The 27,114-nt window shown below is 37.0% G+C and overlaps 1 protein-coding gene across 2 annotated transcripts in view; it reads right to left on the bottom strand.

Moving 5' to 3' along the window:
* LOC114707428 (selection and upkeep of intraepithelial T-cells protein 2-like) overlaps positions 1-23,018 on the bottom strand; it is a 40,449-nt gene extending 17,431 nt beyond the window's left edge. For both annotated transcript variants that reach the window (XM_037202826.1, XM_037202827.1), the window contains exons 1-4: positions 22,777-23,018; positions 20,489-20,569; positions 4,031-4,378; positions 1,537-1,818 (exon numbers count right to left, since the gene is read on the bottom strand). In XM_037202826.1, coding sequence (XP_037058721.1) covers positions 1,537-1,818; positions 4,031-4,378; positions 20,489-20,564 — 706 coding nt within the window. In that variant the 5' untranslated portion in view covers positions 20,565-20,569; positions 22,777-23,018. The remainder of the gene's footprint in view (positions 1-1,536; positions 1,819-4,030; positions 4,379-20,488; positions 20,570-22,776) is intronic.
* Positions 23,019-27,114: the final 4,096 nt, after the last annotated feature.

Here is a 27,114-nt window from a genome sequence, read left to right as displayed (position 1 = left end):
AAAGGTAGCAATTTCAGGGTACTTAACACAGACAGTAGTTTAAGTAATTCATCCTATCCCTACATTCAGGATATACCATCATAAACTAGAAAAGAAGCAGGAGACTTTTAGAGTGATATTTCTAAATCATAATCCATAATTCAGGCTTAGACAGCAGTAAAAAGGTAGTTAAAAATGATGAAGAAGGAGGATCCAATTATTATCCTGACTATTTTGTCTCTCTGATTCATTCTTTCCTGGCTTGCTGGATTTCTAATTTCATCTTAAATCCCATGATTCTAGGTCTACACCAAATGGAGAATGACCCCCAACCCTTATAGATACAAACCTTGGTGTGAAGAATATACAGTGGGCTGTTCCAAACCTCTCAACTCTAGCTATTGTTAATTTATATCTGTATATTCTCAAAGCCTATATTGTTACTGTGAGGACATCCTTAGACTTGTTTTATCAGTATGACCAGAGTAAAATTAAATTGTCTTTTTTTTTTAAATCAACAGGTTTTACACCCATTTTTCTTTTTAGGATGTGCGATTAAATCTGGATCATTGGAACCACCACAACCTGGGACGCTGAGTCAGACATCTGTCTTGGGACTCCAGGAATAATGAGATTCTGGTGTATTTTAACAATAGAACTAGCATTTTTTCTCTGTATATGTGAATATGATAGAAAATGGAAGTCATAGGTGACATTAATGATTTGGTTCTGAGAAGCTGAAAATATGAAATGCTACTCCAAATCAGTCAAGTAAGCAAGCTTGGAGGTAACCATGAGTTTAGTTCTTGTTGTGATCATTTATATTTATTAAACTTTTGGGTTTTCAGATGAGAGCAGAGGAGAGAGGAGATATAACTTAAGGAATGTGGCAGTACTGAAATCCATGAGATAAAAGGAAGTCAGAAGAGAGTAAGGTCTCAAAACTCTATGCTTTGGAAACTTTCATGTCAATATGCCAGTTAGTTTTGTTGACTTGACACAAACTAGAGTCAACAGGGAAGAAGAAATCCCAACTGAGGAATTGCTTCCATCTGACTGGCCTGTGATCATGAGTGCCCACATTTTCTTGATTGATTATTGATTTGGTAGGACCCAGGCCTCTGGAGGTGGGTGGTGCCATCCTTCATCAGGTGTTTCTGGATTTTATAGGAAAGCAGTGGGAGCATTGTGAACAAGCCAGTGAACAGTGTTCCTCTGTGGTCTCTACTTCAGTTCCTGCCTCCAAGTTCCTACTTTAAGCTCCTCCTCTGGCTTCCCTTGATGATGAACTAAGATGTAGAAGTGTAATCCAAACAGACTATTCCCCAACCCCAACTTGCTTATGAACATGATGTTTTATCTTAGTGACAGAAAAGCAAACTATAATAGTTAAGACTATAGAGTGAGAAAATAAATATGTCAAAGAAATTAAGAGAGTCAACCTAAGTAATGAGTAAGGTCAGGGGAAAGTAAGGCCTTGAGAACCAAGTCAAGGAAGAAGTGAATGATAAGTATGTGTGACAATGGCTCTTACTGAAGAACAAACACACATTTTACCTGATAGGATGATAATTATACTTTCTTCTTGGTGAGTTAGACGATTTTGAAGATAGCAAGTGACATTCCTGTGGGAATTGGCTTCAATAAAAAGAGCCATTGTCATGTTGAACAGTTTGTTTCCATCCCGTGAATGGGATTTTGATGTTGCTGGAATGACCTCTCCTTTGCTGTCTCTCCATTCCATATTAGGCTGTGGGAACCAACCTCCTGAATGACACTCCAACATCACACCTTTGGTATTAGGGGAATGCATAAGAATCTGTATGTCTGAGCTTGTGGCTAGTTGAAAACAAAAGAGGAAAACAATATTGTTAGGTATAAATGGAAGAGGATATAACAGAAAAATAAAAGCTCTTTTCAGTTTTAATCCCAGTTTCAAATGATACATTAATAATCGAAACTCTACACATTTCTGGTTGCCATAAGAATCTCATGAAAATGACAAGACCCAGATGGAATTTACAGTCAGCAACCTGTCTAAACTAAATCATCTGACAAAAGGCCTGTTTTATTTGTTTATTCATTTATCTTAAACATATTTTTAGGTTGTTTACCAAGTCTAAGAAATTAACCTATGTCTTTCGATTATGGTGAACAGAAATCAAGATTTTGACCCTTATAGAATTTATAATTTGGCTGGGCACTGGTGGCACATGCCTTTATTCCCAGCACTTGGGAGTCAGAGGCAGGCAGATCTCTGTGAGTTCAAGGCCAGCCTGTTCTACAGAGCGAGTTCCAGGATAGGCTCCAAGAGCTACACAGAGAAACCCTGTCTTGGAGAACCAAAAAAAAATTTTTTTTAATTTTTTTTCTTTTATCATAGTTACTAGTTACTTTTGAACCACTGTAAATAGATTATAAAAATGCATTTCATTATAAGCATAACTGTGGAACACTACTTGATTCTTTGTGTATTTCTACAGTAGGTAATTTTATAATTTGTGAACATGTGCAAGTAGAAAAGGATATACTGTGTGGCACAAGGTAGCTCCCATTGCCACTAAAACCAATGATGGGATGATGGGATTGGAAAAGATGGAGGAGCAAAGTATTTGTATGTTTATTTGTTTTGTCTTGTTTGGCTTTTCTTGTTGCTATTATTATTTTTAATTAACATTTTATTTCTTTTTTGTGTTTGTTTTCTAATTTTCCTTTGTCTGGAGGACACTACAAGGTTGAAAGACTGATACAGAGGGACTGGGAAGTGAATGGGATTGGGGTGAATGATGTGAAATTCCCAAAGAATCAATTAAAATTATATTTAAAATATATTTAATATGAATAGGTAATACATTAATAGTGTGAAAAATTAGAGCAAATAAATATGTCTGAAATTTAGTAAATTTAGAGAAAATGAATATGTCTGAAAATTTTCAGCATATTTTCTGAGACATAAAACTTGCCTAATGTATAGATAAAAAGAGAATGAATAGAGTTTTAAAATACTGTACCAAAGCTGCTCTGTCTAGTAAAATGTTCCTGGAATAACAATAACATTATATGTATGTGTGTGTGTGTGTGTGTGTGTGTGTGTGATAACACAGTTGCTGTTTGCATAAGACTACTAAAAATAGCAATGATTAGCTTTTTGTCCCATTAGACCATGAAATATTGCAATGAGCTACAATTGTGTAATTCTGCTCTATACTACAGAGGTGACACATGACACCCGATGAACATTAATCATCTGAGTCTAGAATCCTACATGTATGTGCACACATTTATGGATTTATTCAGTTCATTTTATTTTTTGGTTGTGAGCCTAGCCTTTAACGGCTGAGCCATCTCTCCAGCTCTATTCAGTTCATTTTAAACCCTTAACCTTCTCTCCTTTTATTTTTTCATCCAGAATAATTCAGAGTAAGTAAAGTAGTATAAATGCCATATAACTGCCTATATTTCATATATAGTATTATATGTGAGGATAGTGATGATTGTAGTTAAAATCTTTTGAAAAAGATTTAGGAAAATTAATCAAGTGCTAGGTAGTCAGTAAATTGATCTTGAAAAAAATGGAAGTACGTTTTATTAGTAAAAAGAATATTATTCTTTCTTTATTAAAAATTTTCATAGAATATTTTTATTATGTTTTCCCTCCAACTCCTCCCATATCCTTCCTACCTCCTTCCCCTCCCATCTTTTTAGTAAGAAACATATTTTAAAAATTCAGTTCATTTAGAAAATTACTAAAGTGTTGTTAGAGATATTTGAAAGGATGATAAAACAACCTAAAAGGAATTTGATTGTATGTTAGAAATCTAACAATGTATGTAGGAATATGAAGAAAGTGTTTACTGGTAGAACTACTTTCTGCACTGTAGTAATTTTCATTTTTGATCTTCCATGACATCCAATTCAAACCTAATAGTATAGAATTCATCATGCTAATCAAACCATGCAAAAAGAGTCAAACACTGATAATTTCCCAACTACTAAACCCTCATAGACTTTGAATCATGGGCACACAGCAGTCTCAGGAATCCATGTCTACCTGTGACCTTGACCTCTGTGATGTGCTCTTCATAGAATTTATCATCATTGAAGTAGCAGCGGTATGGCCCATCATCATCAACAGTCACATTAAAGATCCTGAGGGTCACTTTTCCTTCTCCAATGGCATCTTTCAGGAGTTCTGTCCTCTCCACATACTTGGAAATAGTTTTTGTATGCAGGTCTGTACCATTCCTGTACAGGTACACAGGCTGTGTAAAATGGTTTCTGAACCAGCGAATCTCCATGTGCTGTGCTTGTTGTGGTGGAGACAACTGACAACTGAGTTCAAGGGTTCCACCTAATGGAGTTAAGACTGGCCTAGTCAGTCCAGTCACTGTGAATTTTTCTGTGAAGGAGAATAATCAAAAGACAAGAGTGTGAATTAGTAAATATATTCACACCTTTTCTTAAAGTCATTCTCTCTGTTTTTCCTTTTCTATCTTCCCCCTCAAGCATCTACACATGCTTGACTTAAGACCACTTTGTTTAAAATTAGTATTTTAATTACTAATTATTTAATTGATATTAAATCAGAAAGTGTTACTACATATGGTTAGAGAAGATTTTAAGGAACTATTGAAGATTCCAAGGTACTTCGAGACAGGCTGGATTCAAGATAAATCAAGGCAATGTAAGTCTGGGTCAGGGAAAATTGCAAAATGAGTAGGCCAAGTCATGTACCACAAATTTTGCTGAACTGAGGCTCCAGGGACAGTAGGGAATAAACAGCCTGTGTGTCTTGTGAAGCATGCACAAGGTTTATAGATGAAAGTATGGCAGGCACTGTTGCCCCTTTGCGTTAAATCCTCCAACTTTTATATGATTCAGATGAAGGAATTGCCACCTCCTTTGGTCTGGTGTGTTCAATAACAGGCCTGCATTTTATGATGTAGTTTTGATATGCCCATGTGCCCTGGGGTTCCTGCTCCACCCTGATAACTTAATAGGTGTTATTTTCTTTACTTGTATGATTAAGCTATTTGTAATTTTTTCCCTTGTGATTCATACTGGCTTGGTAATTTAGTTTATTTGCACAAATGTACACAGTTATTCTGACTCAGCATGTACACTCAAAATTTAACAAACTGTTGCACTGTGAAATCGAGTCACTCAGGGCAATACTCAGCTTGAAAGCTACTGTTTCACATGATGTAGAGTAAAGTAGAGCAGGGCATAGATGTGATACTCTACAGTAAATAAAGATGAAAATTAGCTCAATATTGTGACATTAGAATATTTTGAATCAAAACAATAATAATCCATCAAATAATTATTAAATTTATAAATATTAACAATAATAATCAATTATTAGAATAACTGAAATCCAAAACACTGACAACATTAAATGTTGGCAAAAGATGAAGACAATATGACTGTTATTTATTGTTGGCATTATGTCAGACACTATGGCACACTCTCTAACAGTACTAGATGTGGGCTTACCATAATTTTTTTCCATAGTCATAATTCCATATGTAGTTCAAATGAGTTATAAAGTACATATATATTGAAATTTATACACAAGTGAAAATAACTTCTTTATTCCCATTTGCTAAGAAAATGGAAGCAATCAAAATGCCCTTTAAGAGGTGAATGAAGAATCCAGCTCTGGTTCACTCATTCAATTAAATATTATGAGTTACTAAAAGAATTTGTGCAACAGTGACAGAAATGTTAGTGTAGTGACCAACTAATTTTGATTTGATTTAAGACCTACTCCATGACACAGAAACCATACCTGACACTCCTAAAGTGTCCAGAACCTGAGATCAGGTAAGTCATGTGCCCCAGGGAGAAACCCAGTATTACTGTTCTGTGAAAGGAGTATAGTAATAAGATGACTAATAACATACTGCTATACTGGTAGATCAGTGCCCAGCTCAACCCTCATCAGAGAAGTTTCTTCTTGCAGTAGTTGGGAAATAATGCAAAAACACACAGTTGGATTATATGCAGAGAGTGAGAGACTTTGGAACATTCAATGCTAAATGAGATGTCTTCATCAAAGCCCTCTCCCTTAAGGTTCAGGGATCTAAGAAGAAGAGGAGTCAGAAAGAGTGTGAAAGCAAGAAGTGATGGGTGACTGCAAGGAAACAATGTCTTTTTGACACATCAGGACTGATCCACATATGTGCTCACAGAGACTGGGGCAGCACACACAAAACCTGCACAGGTTTAAGACAGACAGAGTCCCAGCACAGAGAGGGGGAAGTGGAAATGAGGTCCCATCCCTAACAAAGCTACCTGCAGTTGATACCCATTGGGAAAGGAAAACTTAGTTTTCTCCAATGTAATCTCACTGAGTATATTAACCAAGCCCAGGAGTAGTTGGCAATCCAAAACTGTTTTAAGAGAACTTTAGAGGACTTTTTGTTTGATTTTCCTATTTATTGCATTTTTTCTTATTGTCACATGTGTCTTTTGCTTGTTTCTTTTGATTTTCTGTTTTTGTGTCTCTTTTTTGTTTTCACATTGTTTTTTATGTTTTGGTTTTGCTAAGGAGAGAGCAAGAGATTGAGAGTGAGAGAGACAGAAAGATAACAAAACAGAAGCAAGAGTGAGAGTAAAAGAGAGAGACAGAGGAGAGGGAGACAGAGACAGATAGAAAGACATAAAGTGAGATTATAAAGTTGACTGGCTAAAGAAGATCTGGGAGGAACTGAGGGAGGATATGACCAAAGTAGATTGTACTAAACTTTGTTTTCAAAAAAATAATTTTTAAACAGTAATGAGTTACATGGGTAAACCTTAATCTTTGCATGTGTAAAAAATCAGTTTAAAATGGACATATCTTATATGATAATAGTTATGTTACATTCTAGAAAGCAGCAGCACAGACAGAGAACAAAGAGCTGTAACCGTTTGTCTTGAGGGAGGGAATGAGGGACAAATGGGTATTGTTTATGGAAATCTTAGGATGATGAAGATTTATGCATGATACTGAAATGGTAGATATATGGCATTATGCACATACACAATAAATATCAGGATTTTTGGGTCTGATCATGGAAAAAGATAAAACCACAGGGTAAAAGTAGCACACAATACTCTTCTGTTTGGGAAGCACTTTAGTAATTTCACAGGAGATAGCTCTCAAAGCTGAGACACCAGGATGGTGCCAGAAGAACATAAGGACCAAGAAAATCCCATAGTTTGAGAGGAGATGTGTGTATGTGTGTGTGTGTGTGTGTGTGTGTGTGTGTGTGTGTGTGTGTGTATCTGTGTGTTTGTTTGTGTGACACCTCTCCACAGCACAGAAGGGAGTCCCTGACCAAAGAAATATGAAGTGTATCAGCAGTTTCAGTGTTTTGGTTTTGTTTATTTTCATAATGACAGAGTTTATCTTGTCTTTGACTAGCATGTTTTAGGTGTACCCTACACAGCATCCAAAGCAGGATGGCACTGAATGAGTAAAAAACAAATTATCTGGAATATATTGAAAACAATTAGCTATGTAAAAGTATAAATTATATGCTAATGAAATTTTGCATTAAAAAGCCTCAGTTTTGAGGCACGCAACATAAGGCCAATGAGCAGAAACTATTGTCTCATCAATACAACAAGGTGTTAAGACTCAGTACAACATGAGTGTACACTATTATAAACTTAAATTTTAACTAATGATAATCTGTCCACAGTTGTTCAGGTCTAATAAATGTACCATATGAAGTCAAGATGTTAAATGGTAGGGGTAAATCTGTGTTAGAGAAAAGAAAATTAAGTTCTTCCTTATTCTATTCATTTGATACATATATTTTCTATAAGAAGAAAGTTATTGATCCTGCCCCTGACTACCCTTCTGGACCAGAGGTGAGTATCCGGGCCCAACCCGGACTGCATCCCTGGGCACCAGCCACTCCGGGAAGACCTGCCCAACTTGGCCCCAGGTTCTGGCCACCAGGAAGGTCCCCTTCTAGCCCCACCGGGAAGGATCCCCTTCTCCAAGCCCCCCTCACCCCCCACCCCCAGCAGCCCCTGCAATCTCCACGCCCTGCCCCCATGGCCATCCGCCAGAAACCCCAGCCACTTCTTGGGACTTAGAGACTGGCCCCCAGCTCCCATCCTGCCCTGGACTTCCCTTCTGGACCAGAGAGGGCTCTCATCTTGCCCTGGACTTCCCATCTGGACAAGAGCTCACATCCTGATCTGGAATTCCCTTCTGGACAAGAGCACACATTCTACCCTGGACTTCCTGTCTGGACAAAAGCTCCCATCCTGCCCTAGACTTCCGGTCCAGAGAAGAGCTTCCATCATGCCCTGGGGTTCCCATTTGGACAAGAGAGCTCCCATCTGGACAAGAGAGAGAGACGTCCTGAATCTGTCAGCTCTGTCTGAATCAAGTGTGCTGATAAGACCAAGAACGAACCACAAGGAGATGGGCAGATGTCAAGGCAGAAGTACATACAACAAAATGAAGAGCAATACAGCATCACCAGAACTTAGCCTGCCTCCAACATCTAGACCTGAACATCAAAAATTGGAAGAAGCTGAAGAAAAAAGCCTTATGAATAACATCATGAAGAAGGTAGAGGCTTGTGTAGAGGAAAAGACAAAAAAATGGGAAGAACGCTGTAAACAACTAAAGGAAAGGGCAAACAAATTAGAAGAAAACAATAAAGTCCTGGAAGAAAACAATAAATTCCTGGAAGAAAACAATAAAGTACTGGAAAAAAAACAACAAAGTACTGAAAGAAAATCATGAAAAAGCAATGAAACAAATAAAGGAAACAGCCCAAACCTGAAAAGGGAAATAGAAAAAATAAAGAAGACACAAAGAGAAGGAATGCTGGAAACAGAAAATCTGAGTAAAAGATCGGGAACTTCAGATGCAAGTATAACCAACAGAATGCAAGAGATGGAAGAGAGGATCTCTGGCATTGAAGATGCAGTAGAAGAAATAGTTTCATCAGTCGAAGGAAACACTAAAGCCAACTAAGTCATGAACCAAAATGTCCAAGAAATTTGGGACACCATGAAAAGACCAAACCTACTAATTATAGGGATAGAAGAAGGTGAAGAATACCAACTCAAAGGCACAGAAAATATATTCAACAAAATCATAGAAGAAAACTTTCCCAACTTAAAGAAGGAAATGCCTATGAAGATACAAGAAGCCTATAGAACACCAAACAGACTAGACTCCCCAAAAAAGTCCCCTGGACACATAATAATTAAGCAACTAAATGTACAGAATAAAGAAAGAATATTAAGAGCAGCAAAGGAAAAAGGCCAAGTGACCTATAAAGGCAAACCCATCAGAATAACACCCGATTTCTCAATGGAAACTTTGAAAGCCAGAAGGACCTTGACAGATGTAATGCAGACACTAAGAGACCACGGATGTCAGCCCAGACTAATATACCCAGCAAAACTTTCAATCATCATAGACGGAAGGAACAAGACATTCCAAGACAAAGCCAGATTTAAACAATACCTATCCACAAACCCAGCCCTACAGAAAGCACTAGAAGGAAAATTTCAACCAAAGGAAGTCAGATACACACTCAAAAACACAGGCAATAGATAAAGCCACAACAGTAAACCCCAAAGAAGACAAGTACACACATACTACCACCAAAAATAACAGGGATGAACAATCTCTGGTCATTAATATCTCTTAATATCAACGGACTTAATTCACCTATAAAAAGACATAGGCTTACAGAATGGATACGAAAGCAGGACCCATCTTTCTGCTGCATACAAGAAACACATTTCAAATTAAAAGACAGGCATTACCTAAGAATAAAAGGCTGGGAAAAGACTTTCCAATCAAATGGTCTTAAGAAACAAGCGGGTGCAGCCATCCTGATATCCAACAAAATAGACTTCAAACTAAAATCAATCAAAAGAGATCAAGAAGGGCATTACATACTCATCACATGGAAACTGAATAATGCTCAGCTGAATCACCAATGGGTTAAGGAAGAAATAAAGAAAGAAATTAAAGACATCCTAGAGATCAACGAAAATAAAGACACCACATACCCAAACTGATGGGACACTATGAAAGCAGTTCTAAGAGGGAAATTCATAGCACTAAATGCCCACATAAAGGAGTTGGAGAAATCTCACACTAGTGACTTAACAGCACACATAAAAGCTCTCGAACAAGAAGAAGCAAAATCTCCCAGGAAGAATAGACGCCAGGAAATTATCAAAGTGAGAGGTGAAATTAATAAATTAGAAACTAAAAGAATAATACAAAAAATTAATGAAACAAAGAGTTGGTTCTTTGAGAAAATCAACAAGATAGACAAGCCCTTATCCAAACTAACCAAAAGACAGAGAGAGAGAATCCAAATCAACAAAATCAGAAATGAAAAGGGGGACATAACAACAGACATTGAGGAAATCCAGAGAATTACCAGGTCATATTTCAAAAACCTCTACTCCACAAAACTGGAAAACCTAAAAGAAATGGACAATTTTCTGGATAGGTACCACATACCTAAGTTAAATCAAGACCAGATAAACTATTTAAATAGTCCAATAACCCATAAGGAAATAGAAACAGTCATTAAAAGTCTCCCAACCAAAAAAAGCCCAGGATCAGATGGTTTCAGCGCAGAATTCTACCAGATCTTCAAAGAAGAGTTAATACCAATACTCTCTAAATTGTTCCACATAATAGAAGCAGAAGGAACATTACCAAACTCCTTCTATGAGGCTACAATTACCCTGACTCCTAAACCAAACAAGGATACAACAAAGAAAGAGAACTACAGACTGATCTCCTTCATGAATATTGATGCAAAAATACTTAATAAAATACTGGCAAACAGAGTCCAAGAACACATCAGAACAATTATCCACCATGATCAAGTAGGCTTCATCCCAGGAATGCAATAGTGGTTCAACATACAAAAGTCCATCAATGTAATACACCATATAAACAAACTCAAAGAAAAAAACCACATGATCATCTCACGAGATGCAGAAAATGCATTTGACAAAATCCAACACCCCTTCATGATAAAAGTCTTGGAGCGATCAGGAATACAGGGAACATACTTAAACATAATAAAGGCAATTTACAGCAAGCCAACAGCCAACATCAAATTAAATGAAGAAAAACTCAAAGCAATTCCAATAAAATAAGGAATGAGGCAAGGCTGTCCACTCTCCCCATACTTATTCAATATAGTACTTGAAGTTCTAGCCAGAGCAATAAGACAACATAAGGAGATTAAGGGGATACTAATTGGAAAGGAAGAAGTCAAGGTTTCCCTATTTCATATAAGTATACATGATAGTATACTTGAGTGACCCCAAAGATTCCACCCAGGAACTGATAAACCTTATAAACACCTTCAGCAACATAGCAGGATACAAGATCAACTCAAAAAACTCAGTAGCCCTCCTATATACAATGGACAAAGAAGCTGAGAAGGCAATCAGAGATATATCACCCTTTACAATAGCCACAAATGAAATAAAATACCTTGGGGTAACACTAACCAAGCAAGTGAAGGACCTATATGACAAGAACTTTAAGTCCCTGAAAAAAGAAATTGAAGAAGATGTCAGAAAATGGAAAGATCTCCCATGCTCATGGATAGGCAGGACCAACATAGTAAAAATGGCAATTTTACCAAAAGCAATCTACAGATTCAATGCAATCCCCATCAAAATACCAACACAATTCTTCACAGACCTGGAAAAAATAATACTCAACTTCATATGGAAAAACAAAAAACCCAGGATAGCCAAAAGAATCCTGTACAATAAAACAACCTCTGGAGGCATCAATATCCCGGACTTCAAGCTCTACTATAGAGCTACAGTAATAAAAACAGCTTGGTATTGGCACAAAAACTGATATGTGGACAAATGGAATCGAATTGAAGACCCTGGCATTAACCCACACACCTATGAACATATAATTTTTGACAAAAAAGCCAAAAGGGTACAATGGAAAAAAGAAAGCATCTTCAACAAATGGTGCTGGCATAACTGGATATCAATGTGTAGAAGGCTGCAAATAGATCCATATCTGTCACCGTGAACAAAACTTAAGTCCAAGTGGATCAAGGACCTCAACATAAATCCAGCTACTCTGAACCTGCTAGAAGAGAAAGTAGGAAGTAGTCTTGAACGCATTGGCATAGGAGATCACTTCCTAAATATAACACCAGTAGCACAGACATGAGAGAAACAATCAATCAATGGGACCTCTTGAAACTGAAAAGCTTTTGTAGAGCAAAGAATATGGTCAACAAGGCAAAGTGACAGCCTACAGAATGGGAAAAGATCTTCACCAACCCCACATCTGACAAAGGACTGATATCCAGAATATATAAGGAACTCAAGAAATTAGACATCAAAACGACCAAAAGTCCAATTGAGAAATGGGCTTTAGAACTAAACAGAGAATTCTCAACAGAGGAAACTCAAATGGATGAAAGACATTTAAGGAATTGCTCAACATCCCTAATCATCAGGGACATGCAAATCAAAACAACTCTGAGATACAACCTTACGCCTGTCAGAATGGCTAAGATCAAAAACACTGAAGACACTTTATGCTGGAGAGGATGTGGAACTAGAGGAACTCTCCTCCACCTCTGGTGGGAATGCAAGCTTGTACAACCACTTTGGAAATCAATATGGTGCTTTCTTAGAAAATTGGGAATCAATCTCCCCCAGGATCCAGCTATACCACTCCTGGGCATATACCCAAGAAATGCTCAATCATACCACAAGAGCACTTGCTCAGCTATGTTCATATCAGCATTGTTTGTAATAGCCAAAACCTGGAAACAACCTAGATGCCCTTCAACTGAAGAATGGATAAATAAATTGTGGCACATATACACAATGGAATACTACTCAGCAGAGAAAAACAATAACATCATGAGGTTTGCAGGCAAATGAATGGATCTAGAAAAAAAATCATCCTGAGTGAGGTAACCCAGACTCAGAAAGAGAAATATGGTATGTACTCACTCTTAGGAGGATGCTAGATGTAGAACAAAGATGACTGGACTGCTACTCACATCACCAGTGAGGCTACCTGGAAAACAGGACCCCAAGAAAGACACGGAGAAATGGATGAGATCTACATGAACAGCCTGGACATGAGTGGGAGCAATGAAGGGCAAGGGTCGAGGGAAAGAGAGTGGGAGATCCTAGCTGGATCAAGAAAAGAGAGGGAGAACAAGGAATAGGAGACCATGATAAATGAAGACCACATGAGAAAAGGATGAAACAAAGAGTTAAAGAGGCCACAGAAATCCACAAAGATACCCCCACAAAAGACTGCTGGCAATGGTCGAGAAACAGCCGGGACTGACCTACTCTGGTGATAGGGTGGCCAAACACCCTAATAGTTGTGCCAGGAACCCCATCGAAAAGACTGAGGAATCTGGATGCAGACATCCACGGCTAGGCCCCTGGTGGTGCGATGGGAGTCTAATTAGTGAGAAAGAGGAGGGTTTATATGAGCGAGAATTGTTGAAACCAAGGTTGGATAAAGCACAGGGACAAATAACAAAATGAATGGAAACACATGAACTATGAACCAAAGGCTGAGGGGTCTCCAACTGGATCAGGCCCTCTGAATAGTTGAGACAGTCGATTGGCTTGATCTGTTTGGGAGGCATCTAGGCAGTGGTACCAGGTCCTGGGCTCATTGCATGAGTTAGCTGTTTGAAACCTGGGACTTATGCAGGGATGCTTGGCTCAGTCTGGGAGGAGGGGAATGGACCTGCCTGGACTGGGTCTATCAGGTCGATCCCAGTGCTTGGGGGAGACCTTGATCTGGAGGAGGTGGGAATGGGGGGCGTGGGCTGGGGGGAAGGGGAGGGGGCCAGGAAGGGAGAGAACAAGGGAATCTGTGACTGTTATGTAGAACTGAATAGTATTGTAAAATAAAATAAAAATGAAAAAAAAGAAGTTATCAAGAGAATAAAGTTTATTAAAATTTTAAAAGTTATTTTTTATTTTATGTTTATGAGTATTTTCCTGCACACACACACACACACACACACACACACACACACACACACACACATATATATATATGTAAAACATGTGTATGTCTGGTCTCAGTAGAATCAGATCACCTTAAAGTGGAGTTTTGAGCTATCATGTGGGTGCTGGAAATCCAAACTGGTCCTCTGGAAGAAGAGCTAGTGCTCTAATAGATGAACCATCTTTCCAGCCCAAGTTTATTAAAATTTAAAAATCATCATCTTTTATAATAGCCAGATGGTAAGTACCTATTGTGAGAGACATAAAACATCTTGATTGAAAAGCTAAGAGAAATCAAACTGGAACTGACCTGGAAACTTTCACCCAGCTAGATACCTTTCACAGTGATGGAATTTCTATGAAAGTCCCTAGGTATAAAAGTCATCAATGACCTTATCCTACAGTGGACTCTGCATGTCTCAATAAGCAAGATGTACCTATCTGTGCAATAATGACAGGACTATTTATGGTGATAACCATCATTTCCTTATTGTATTTGAGGCCTGTACCTCAGAAGAGAATATAATCTCTGGTACTGTAAACCTGGTCAAAAGGCCATGGCTGGGGAATTCGTAGATCATAGGCAAATTATTACCATTGTTTTGTTAAGTGGAATTATGTAAACTGCTTTCTAAATATTTTTACATTTATAACCATAGATTAGTGCTGATTTCAGTCTTGGTTAGAGAAGTATCCTTTTACAGTGGGCAATAATTAGGTTTTTAACTGGCAATAGTGCTGAGAATTAGTGACTGTTTAGTAATCAACCACAAATAAAGCATTTATAATAATGCTCTTGAGGGTTAGGAAACATATGGAATGGTAGAAGCAGAAAGAATGGATGTAAGAGTTGAAGGATGAGGAAGAGTGCTGCAATATACTATATTCTGGGCACAACATGCCTGCTACACTCATGAATTACAGTAGCTGTTATCACCAGCAGGAAAACTGCACAGAGTCAAGCCAGTCAACATTCCAATTCATGAAGCCCCACCACTGAGAAACTTATTAGCAAGTGATGGCTGCTGGGGGAATGAGAATCATTTTTCTATGGGGTGTGGCTGTTAGCAAGTTGCGAATTCCACAGTGGGTGGATAACTTCACACCCATGTGAATGCAGATGGCAATAATTGGACTCAGATATAAAGAAGACATAATGAAGGAGGCAAAAGTATTGAAGTGATTTGAAGGAAGTGATCTGAAGTGACAATTATAATTGGATTCAAGGTCTGTTCTGTAGGAGGGATTTCAAGCCTGATACTATATTTGGCCAAACACTTATGGTTGGGGAGGTCAGGTGTCCTAGGGGGTAACTTACTACTTACTGTTGTTTAGCTAAATTGATGATGTGGTGTTAACTTGATATCTAAACATCTAAGAGAAATTCATGAATAAGTGTACCTCCCTAAATTGAGACAATGTTGTAGAAGAAGAGATAGAAAAAATGTAATACCTAGAAGACAAAGAGAAGAGTGATGAAATGTTATTAACTGGGTTCAGTTTAATCATTGCAATCATGGATACACAACAGCTGAGTTTGCCTACTCTGGGCCTATAGAAGACTAGACCTGTCAACTGCTGGTCATGGGTACAGCAAAAACTCAAGTAGCTCTTCCCCCACCTTCCCTCCACTGAACTGTTGGTTATTGAAAGATTTGGGGTATCAGAGTTATTATCTTCAGATGTGTACACATTGGTGAGTTCACTCTGATTAAATTCAGCAGGTCATAAAACAAGATAAGACAAAACAAACAAAAAACCACAAAACATAAAACACAAACATGAGAAAGTGACCTGTAGGAAAGGGGGGAATTGAGGAGGGAGAGAAGAAAAGGTGGTTTTGAGTAGCCACAATGCATTATAGACATGTATAAAATTGTAAGAGAATAAAATTATTGAATAAAGAAAAGCAAGGAGCAAATGACTACTAATGAAAAGATGACTACTAATGAAAAGAAAGTATGGATTTAGAGCATCATCAACACTTCAGATAAAAAGAAACATTTTTGAAAGATACTCAACATTGCCCATTAACATAAACAGAAAATGTAATAAAGGTTGGATTTTGTTTTCTACCTCAAAGCTAAGAAAAATGAAAATTACTTTGTCTCAGCTACCAACTCCCTTAGAAACTCCCTGGAATCCACTTGCAAGGGAATCAGTTAGGAAATCTTCACTTTCCCTTCTTTCCTCCAATTCCAATCCCTCAGCCTCAAGCTCAGCTCTGTAGCAGACCACCTGCTGTGGTCTTCTTTCTTCCCTGTCACAATCTTCATGGACCATGCAGATCTTCTCCTATAGACTACCTCCACCACACCATCCTTTTATCTCAACTGTGAGCACCCGAAGGCACTCCCTGGAAACAGAATGGGGATGATGGCAAGGAAATCATGCAGGGAATATTCACCCTCCTGCTTGTCTTCCAATTCCAATATTCCAGTCTTATCCTAGGCTCTGTAGAAGCCTCTTGTTACAGAAGAGGAGGGGAGTCTATGCAGATCTTAGTAACACATCCAACCTTCCTTCCTCCACTGGACCCTTTCAAACTCCCCTTCTAGTCCATTCCATTCCTTAGTGTCAACTCCCAGTACCTAGAAATACTTTCTATCCAGGACCTCTATGCTGTGGGATGGTCTGTATGTCTGTATTGCTATGATTGGTCAATAAATAAAACACTGATTGGCCAGTGGCCAGGCAGGAAGTAGGTGGGACAAGGAGAGAGGAGAATTCTGGGAAGCGGAAGGCTGAGGCAGAGAGACACTGCCAGCCGCAGCCATGACCAGCAGCATGTGAAGACGCCGGTAAGTCACCAGCCACGTGGCAAGGTATAGATTTATGGAAATGGTTAATTTAAGATAAAAGAACAGTTAGCAAGAAGCCTGCCATGGCCATACAGTTTGTAAGCAATATAAGTCTCTGTGTTTCCTTGGTTGGGTTTGAGCGGCTGTGGGACTGACGGGTGACAAAGATTTGTCCTGACTGTGGGCAAAGCAGGAAAACTCTAGCCACACCTCTATTTACCACATCTGGAGGGACTTCAGGATCATTCCCAAACCCAACTCTCAGCCACCACTCTCTCCTAAGAACCAGAGAGGGCAACAGAAATCTAGTAATTGAACACCCACTCAACAAAGACAAAAACAGATATGAGCATCTAGAATTACAGTCATCCCAAACCCAGATGCCTAGATATCATCATAAAAATACAATAAATAACAGCAAAGACAGCACGTCTCCAGTAGAGCCCAGTGACCCTACTATAGGTCCTAAGAAATGAAATATAAGAGAAGCACAAGACAAGGACTCCAAAATAGCTATTATGAATATGTTCAAGCTCTTCATAGGGGAACTGAAGGAATCTATTAAAGAAATCTATGAAAACACAAACAGTGGAATGAAATGAAAATATTTCAAGACATAAAAGTGAAAATAGAATAAATACACACCTAAACTGAGGAAAAACTGGAATTGAAAAATTTAGGAACTTGAACAACCTCAGAAGCAAAACTCACGAACAGAACACAAGAGATAGAAGAGAATCTCAGGCATTGAAGACAAGATAGAAGAAATGGATACCTAGGACAAAGAAAATGTTGAATCTAATAAAATTCAGGCACAAAATACCCATGAAAATTTGGACATCATGAAAAAAATCAAATTGAAGAATAATAGCAAGAGAAACAAAAGACACCCAGGTCAATGGCACAGAAAACATTTTCAACAAAATCATAGAAGAAGAGGGCTACCAAGGTACAAAGGCATACAGAACACAAAACAGATTGGACCAGAAAAGAAATTCCCCACAGCTCATAATAAAGCACAAAATGTACAGATAATGATAAAATATGAAGGGATGAATTTAAAATACTTTTTGCAGAGAATATGATGGTATACATAAGTGAACCTAAAAGTATAACCAGGAAACACAGAGTTTACATTCAGTAAAGTAGTTGGATCCAAAATTAACTCACAAAAATTAGCAGTCATCCTATTTACAAATACAAATGGACTGAGAAAGAAGTCATGGAAACAACACCTTTCATGGTAGCCTCAAATTATATAAAATATCATATGGTAATTCTAACCAAGCAAGTGAGACTTGTATGATAAAAATGTTAAGGCACTGAAGAAAGACACCAAAGAAGATTTCAGTATATGGAAAGATCTCCCATGTAGAATTGGTAGATTTACATAGTAAAAACGGCCATCCTACCAAAAGCAACCAATAGATTCAATGAAATACCCAACAGAATTGCAAAATCCATCACCATGGATTTTGAAGTACAATTTTCAGGTACATGCTTAAACACAAAACCCAGGGTAATTAAAACACTCTTGAATAATAACCAGAACTGCTGGAGGCATCACATTCTTCATCTCAAATTATACTGCAGAGATATAGTAATAAAAACAGTATGATATTGAAGCTAACCAGACAGATTTATCATTGGAATCAAATTGAAGACTCATACATAAGTAGTTCACACTCCTATGGACACCTATTCTTATGAAAAAGAAGCCTAAATACACACTGGATAAAAGATATCATTTTTAACAAATGGTACTAGTCAAACTGTATGGCTCCATGAAAAAAAATGAAAATAGATCCATACTTATCACTAAGCACAAAACTTAACTCTGAATGTATCAAGGATCTTAACATAAGTCTAGATACATTTATTCTGATAGAAGAGAAAGTGAAGAATAGTCTTGAACTCATTAGCACAGGAAAGACTTTTTGAACAGAACACCATTAGCACAGGGACTAAGAACAACAAAGAAATGGGACCTCATGAAACTGAAAAACTATGAAAGCAAAGGGCAGTGTCATTTGGAGAAAGATTTTTACCAACTACACATTTGATAGAGGGTTACTATTTACATTATATAAAAACTTTAATAATCTAGACATTAAGAAAACAAATAACCCAACTAAAAATTTGATAAAGATCTAAACAGAGAATTCTCAAATAGCACAGCCAAATGGCTGTGAAACACTTAAAGAATTGTTCACCATCTTTAGACACCAGGGAAATGAAACTCAAAAATACTTTGAGATTTCATCTTATACCCTTTAGTTACACTTGTCAGTCAAAGAAATGCCAGCTAATGCTGGTGAGGATGTAAAGTGAAAGGCACAAACATCCACTGATAGAGGGAGTTCAAGATTGTACAGTCATAAAAGTTATCACTGTGGTCATTTCTCAGGAAGCTGAAGACAGTCCTACCTAAAGATCTAGCTATTCTATTCTTAAGCATATACCCAAAAGACACTTTATCATAACACAGAGACACTTGCTCAATCATATTAATTGTGCCTCTATTCATAATAGTAAAAAATTGGAAAGAGCCTAGATGTTTTTCAATGGATGAATGGATAAAGAAAATGTTTTACATCTACACACTGAAACATTTTATTCATCCATTTAAAATATGAAATGAAGTTCACAGTAAATAGATGGAGCTAGGAAAAATCATTCTGAATGAGGTAATCCAGACCAAGAAAGACAAATGTATGTATTGATTTATATGTGGATGCTTGCTTTAAGTCTTCAATAAGAAATCTACAATCCATATGACCATAAAGTAAGGTGTTGGAGGGAGGGACGGACTTCCCTAATAAGAAAAAAGAAATTATGTACATATGGATGGACAGGGATGTAATGGGAGGGTCAAAAGGGGACAAGGAGTGAAGAGGAAGGAAAGGGGAGGAAATATAGTGAGGGACAGTCAAAACTGAGGCCCATTTCTCGGGCCATTATGGAAACATAGTATAGTAGAATACTAAAATTACTTCATACATATATGAAGGCAATCCAAATGAAATCGTCTAGTACTTGGGGAGACGAAGCCATAACTGGATATCTCTTGTCACCAAACAAAGCTTCTGGTACCAGGAATGAGTATAATTCAGGTAGAACTCAAGTAAATGTGCATCAGTGTGACTTATTGGAAAATAAGCTTTTGCTAGAATATTCCACATCTTTTATATCATTCATTGTCTAAGTCTTTTCTTTTAAATGTCTTCAAGTAATTTGTGCTTATTTGTGCTTTGCAAAGATGTCCATACAAAAGCAAAATCTCATTATCCTAGGCCATTTCATCTTCCCTCATCTCCCTGCCCCCGCTGTATTCTTAGCTTGGATGGATTTTAATATGTATCTGCTCTACCAGTTCCTCAGTGTAAAAGCGATATGTAAGTCCTGTGTATTCAGTTTGAATATGAGTCCTCAAGGAAAGTATTCTATCTTTCATTGCACTTTCTTCCTAGAAGCTGAAACAAACATAAGTAAAGATTATTTGCTAATTAGACATAATTACTTGCTACTTTAAGCTGGATACTCTTGTGACCGCCTTCACTTCATTGCTACATTCAACCTTTAGGGACAATGATTTCAATGCCTTGTTCTTTGTACCATACCTTGATTTTGCTGGCATGCTTGACATTGCTAAGACTCATAAGGGCAAATGAGAGTCATACCTGAACTCAGTGCCACTATCTGATGGAGGTACAAGACAACACAGCTTGTGACCAGAAGTACTTTTGTAGCCCCCATTACACCTGTGATAAAACACATTAGATGAAAATATAGATTAGATTTATTTTAACTGTCCATTCAATTTCCAATTTCTCTATAACTGTAGTATCTTTCATGATGTGTGTATGATATATAGAAAAATCTATCATATTTGACTATTGGAATAAAGGCCAAAATATTAAGTAACTTATTTTAAGAAAAATTGAAACGTTTATGACATATCCTTCTTGAATTTTGAATGAGCAAAATAAATTGCATATATATATATATATATGAAATGTTTCACAATTTTTTTCTAAAATTATTTTATTTTCACACACACACATACACACACACACACACACAAACACACACACACACACACACACACACGTGTGTGTGTGTATATGTGTGTGTGTTTTACCTGTATATATGTATGGGCCATTTGCATTTCTGGTGCCCACAGAGGCCAGAAGAGGTTGTTTGATCTCATAGAACTGGAGTTAAACATGGTTGTGAAACATTATATTGATGTCAGAAGTAAACCTTAGTCCTCTGCAAGAGCAAAAAGTACTCTTAACTACTGATCCATCTCTCCATCTTTCTTTTATATTATATTAGTATGTATTAATTATACATGATGCATGTCATTATGACATTTTCATACATGTATATACTTTGTACTCACTGCCATTGCCCTCTCTTGTGGCCTCCCAGTCACACAAATCTTCCTCCTTCCAATGACTTTCCTTTATAATATCACATCTTTTTATTTTTAGGGTAATTCTTTGAATTTAATTAGGATATTTTACAGGACATGATCAAGGTTTGCTTATATGACCATGGATCATCCATGGATACACCACTGAAAAAGTGTATCCTCCCCTCCCCAGCAATTATTAGCTTCTTTTAAAGCCTCAGAGTGGGATGAGGTCTTGTGAGTTTCTCCCTTTTCCTAAATGGAAATGGTGGCACTAATCCTGTGCACGTCTTGTGCAGGTAATCACAGTTGCCTTACTATAAGTATTTCTCCTAGATAATTGTATTTTCATACATTTTTAATAGAACACATATCTCTCACTTCTCCATCTCCTTCCTCTTTCCAGATTCAATGACAATGACTCTGCTCTCTACTATGATATCAAGTTTTTAAAAATATTTTGTATTTGAAACAGAATTACATTACTTTCCCTCTTCCTTACCTCTCTCCAGCTTTTCTCACATCACCACTCTCAAGTCAACAGCTTCTATTTCTTTATTATTGTTAATAAACACACACATATACATATGAATATATATACACAAATGCATATATGTATATATTATTATTACATTGCCATAAATAATAACATTGTTATTGTAACAACACTAATAAAGAAAATGTATATATGCATGCATATATGTGCATTGGTGTGCATGTATATATGGACAAATATATATAAACACAGCATAATGAATCATTTTTTTTCTGGTTTGTGTGTTTATGGTTTCAAGGCTGACCACTCTGCATTGGACAACCAGTCATGGGGCTCATTCATGGAAGAGTCTAATTCTCCTTCTCCCAGGAGCCATTAGTTGTCTGTAGTTCTTTATATAAATGTGAAATCCTTAGAAAATTTTTGCCTTTCACAATAACATGTCCATTAATTCCACTGTTCCAGTCTTGCTTATGTAGCTATTTCTAGGAAATCAACTTTTTAAATTTCCATGTATGACTGTGAATATGATGTATTTGTCTTTTGGTGATACATTATTTTAGAAATTGAGTTTTTAAAGATATATTATAAAAATTCCCAGGGACACCTCACATATTCTGTCCCTTTCTGACTTTGTTCATTATAATTACATACAATAGAGAAGTTATCCTTGTTGAGAAGAACATGGGATGGGCACAAGAATCATTTTATGTGGCTGAGAAATAATAATCATAAGAATATATTGTCTTTAGCCCTGATCAAATGACAGTCCAGAACCTGATCGCAGCATTCACTAAGATTCAATGGTAAAGAGTAATTTTCAACTGATTCATAAAGAAAACTTTGGAGTTCTCTTCCCCCATAAGACACTAACTCCCCATTTTTCTGAACCCCAAGATTTACTAATCCTTAAATATACTTCTGTCTTAGTATTTGGAACTCATTTCTAGGGGGACAGTATTCTTCCTAGGAGGCATAAGGAAGAAGAAGTAGAAAAAAAATTATCTGTGAAGATAGAACCACATCCCAAAAGTTTACTAAATCCCCTTACTTACCTGACCCTGAAGATCCCAAGTCAGCTCTGTTGTTCCTATGAAAACATCAGTTGACTCATCTGGGTTTTTTATAATGCTCCAACAGTTTTATTGAAGCCACCAAGCATGCCAGAGTTACATGGAGATCAGGTAAGCTAACTACCAACGCCTCCTCTCCTAACCTGAAAGTCTGGCCCCATGATTCTGCAAGCCTGATACTTAGGTGTCTTTTCCAGGGAAGTTCCTAAGGGTCTAATTTATCAACCCACAAGTGAAATCATTGTTTAGCTCAATGTCTGCATCTGGTATTACTCAAGTACCAGCAAGACTCGCCTCACCCAGGGAAAAAGCAAAACAAAACCTGATCCATACCTGTTATATACCGAATGCCAAATGAATAGCTATGATGACTGTATTTTGAATGCTGCACCAATACGTAGGAAGAGGAGAGAATTGTAGAAGCACAAATAATGGTTTAAGTCTGGATGAAGTGTACCATGAAGCCTCATTCAGTTAACAAGAAATAACAATAACCTTGAAGCAAAACAACCAGTTAGTCCAGTTACACACAGGAGCACAGTAGTTTCTCAGGCTGACAGAGTAACTTTATCTTGAGGACAGGAAAGAGAGTAGTCAATTCAAAATACTCCCAGAAATTTGCAGTAGTTTCTGGGAGATAGGATTGCAAGGAAAACAGAGAGGTGAACCTCATGGAGAAATAAGAGACATTATAAAAATTTAGGAACATAAATGATTTATATTTAAGTGCATGTATATATGTACAGTCAAATCTTTTAATATATACATGTAAGTATTAATATTTAATGTAGATGTCATACCTATATAAGTATAGACTATGAATATAAATGCATGCAGAAACTTATGTACATATATATACTTATAAAATATATCAGGTATTTTATACAAGTATGTTCACATACATATAAAAGTATATTTCAGCAAATGTGTATTTATATCTCCACAAATAAGTCACATAACTCTTGGTAAAATTTTCATGCATGTGTGATTATAAATCTATACATGTAAATGATTTAAAATATATTTTATTAGTTTTTTGAGATTTTTGTACAAAGTTGATTGATCATATTTACCCCCAATTCTTCCCAGATCCATTGCCTTTCCCTACTCAACTTTGTGTCCTTTATTTAAAACAACAACAAAACAAAAAAAAAATTTTTCTTGCTGTGATAAAACACCATGACCAAAATCAACATGGGGAGGAAAGAGCTTATTTCAGTTACAATTCAGGTCACACTCCATCAATGACAGAAACAAAACTAGGAACTCAATCAGTTTGGGAACCTGGAGGCAGGAACTAAAGCAGAAGCCTTGAAGGGAAAACTGCTTCCTGGCTTGCTCCTTTTGGCTTGTTCAGCTTGATTTCTTATCACATGTCCAGGGTTGGCACAACACAGAGTGTTCTGGATTCTCTCATATGAATAATTATTAAGAAAGTACCGCACAGTATTGTCTACAGACCAATCTTATGAAAACATTTTTTTTTTCAGTTAGGATTCCTTCTTCCCTGATAAGTATTTGTTTGTGCCAAGTTTGCAAAATTTAACCAAAACAGCCTGATGGCTTGATAGACCAATTTGTGTTATTCAAATATTTTTGGAAGTACAGTCTTCCATCTGAATATAGTTGTCTTACCAGGGACTCCACTCTTAGAGAAGACTCCCTCTCCCTCTCTCAGCAGCTATCAGTTGTCAATTACTCCTCAACTCTGGGGGGAAATTTCATCTCAAAATTCTTTCTCCATGCAGGGATTTGGTCTGGCTTGAACTTGAATAGGTTTTGCACATGCTGTTGTGACCACTATGAGTTCAGTGCAGCTGTCCTGCTGTGTCCAGAAGACACTATTTCCTTGTGTTAATGTAACATCTCTGGCTCTTGTACTCCTCCATTTCTTCCACAATGATTCCTAAGCTTGGGTGGGGGGTGGGGGAAGGTTTAGATGTGTCATTTCAGGCTGAGAATTCCTCAGTCTCCTTTTCTCTATACCTTCTCCAGTTGAGGGTCTACATGGTAATCACCATTACTGCAAATGGAAACTTCTGCCTGAGGGTTGAGATAAGCATTGGTTTATGGTTATAGACATAGGTAATTGAGTCAGTTTAGCACTGTGGCATTTGTCAGGATAATAGCAGAAGGTTCTCTTTTAGGGAATGTGGCCTATGTAGACAAAAGTTCTAACCCAATAATGGTGAAATGTATGGGATTCCACCAAATTGGAAAATCTAAAATAAATGGATGGATATATATTTCACATATATATTTATATATATCATCAAAAAAAGTTAAAGCAAGATAGAATAAATACCATGAATAGACCTATAACACCCAATGAGATAGAAGCAGTAATTAAAAAATATCCCAGTTAAAAAAGAAATCCTAGGACCAGACAGATTCAGCACACAATTGCATCAGGCTTCCAAAAAGAACTAATATATTTATGACTATCTCTCAAACTTTTAGAAATGAGGAAAGGAACAAACATTTTCAAATTCCTTTTTTAAAGCCAGTGTTACTGTGGTAATCATATCAGACAAAGATACAACAAAGAAAATATAAGACAATATTTTTGATGAACAAAGAGGCAAAATTTGTAATACTTGCAAACTGAATTCCAGAACATATTACACGGATTATCTATCATAATTAAATAGCTTTTAATAACTTAGTCCCAACTTCACATTCTTTCTCCCTCTCTTCTCCTTCTCTCACTCTCACTGAGTCCATTTAAATGAGAGACATGTTCGTGGGACCTTATGATTAGTGAAGAGTTAGGTGAAAAAGAAATTGTCATATTAAAATGAGAAGGATTTTTTTTAATCAGGTACTTAGTATTTTGGCCTTTAATCCAACAGTCAAATGTGGTAGAGTTTTATTTCTATCATATCCACACCAGGCTAGATACTAGGGTTATAGAGAAATAAGAAATAGAAGATGATTTTATGTATATATATTTTATATATATGATATATATATAAACTAAGTTTCACAATCTTTTTATGAAATTATTTCATTTATTTGTGTGCATGTGTGTGTGTTATCTGCATATGTTAATGGACCACTCACATTCCTAGTTACCATGGAAGTCAGAAGAGGTTGTTGGATCTCCTGGAACTGGAGATAAACATCATTGTGAACCGTCATATGGATGCCAGAACTAAACCAGGGTCCTCTCCACAGCAAAAAGTACTTTTAATTACTCAGTCATCTTTCCATCCCTTTTCTCATATATTTTATACATAACGCATGTCATTATGCCATTTTCATACATATGTATACTTTGTACTCCCCTCCATTGTCCTCTCTTGTGCCCTCACATTCCTGCCAATATTTTTCTTTCCAACAACTTTCCCGTGTTTTTAATTTGTTTGAAAATATTTTGAGTTTAATTAAGATATTTTACAGGACCATGGTAAAACTTTGTTTACAGGAACATGGAACACCAATGGCTACACCAGTAAAAAATTGTATGTTCCCCTCCCTAGAAATTATTAACTTCCTATAAAGCCTCAGAGTGGGATAAAGTCTTGTGAATTTCTTCTGTTTCCTAAATGGCAAATAGTGGCACCAACCCTGTGCGAGTATTGTGCAGGTTATCACAGTTGCTGTGAGTTAAAATATTTCTAAAGAAGATTTAATATTTTATTTAGAAAGTCCAATTTTACTTTTCTTTAATATCTGTTAATTGAAATGTGGCAATTGGTATTTTATATGCTGCAGTATGATATTTCAATATGTAAACTATTCAAGTTAGAACCTATAGCTGATTTCTTCCAGTTCTTTTAAAAACACACCACAAATTGTTTTTATTTATTTATTTATTTATTTATTTATTTATTTATTTATTTATTTTGATTTTCAAGACATAGTTTCTCCCTGTAGCCCTTACTGTCCTGCAACTTATTCTACAGATTAGGCTTGTCTTAAACTCATAGATCTGCCTGCCTCTGCTTCCCACATGCTGGTATTAAAGGTGAGTATCACTAGGAGCAAATTGTTTTAAACCAGAGTTTCCATACTATGACTATTTTTTCTAGTTTTTTTCAAACACTTTAAAAAGAGTAAATATCTGTTTGAAACCTGGGGCTTATGCAGGGCCACTTGGCTTGGCCTGGGAGGAGGGGACTGGACCTGCCTGGACTGAGTCTACAGGGTTGATCTCAGTCCTTGGTGGAGGCTTTGCCCTGCAGGAGGTGGGAATGGAGGGGGGGCTGGGGGAAGGGAAGGGGGCGGGAGGGGGGAGAATAAGGGAATCCGTGGCTGATATGTAGAACTGAATTGTATTGTAAAATAAAAAAAAATAATAAAAGAGTAAATATCTCT

The sequence above is a fragment of the Peromyscus leucopus genome, chromosome 2 (genome assembly GCF_004664715.2).
Source record: "Peromyscus leucopus breed LL Stock chromosome 2, UCI_PerLeu_2.1, whole genome shotgun sequence".
Taxonomy (NCBI): domain Eukaryota; kingdom Metazoa; phylum Chordata; class Mammalia; order Rodentia; family Cricetidae; genus Peromyscus; species Peromyscus leucopus.
This window is presented reverse-complemented; position numbering and strand designations above follow the sequence as displayed.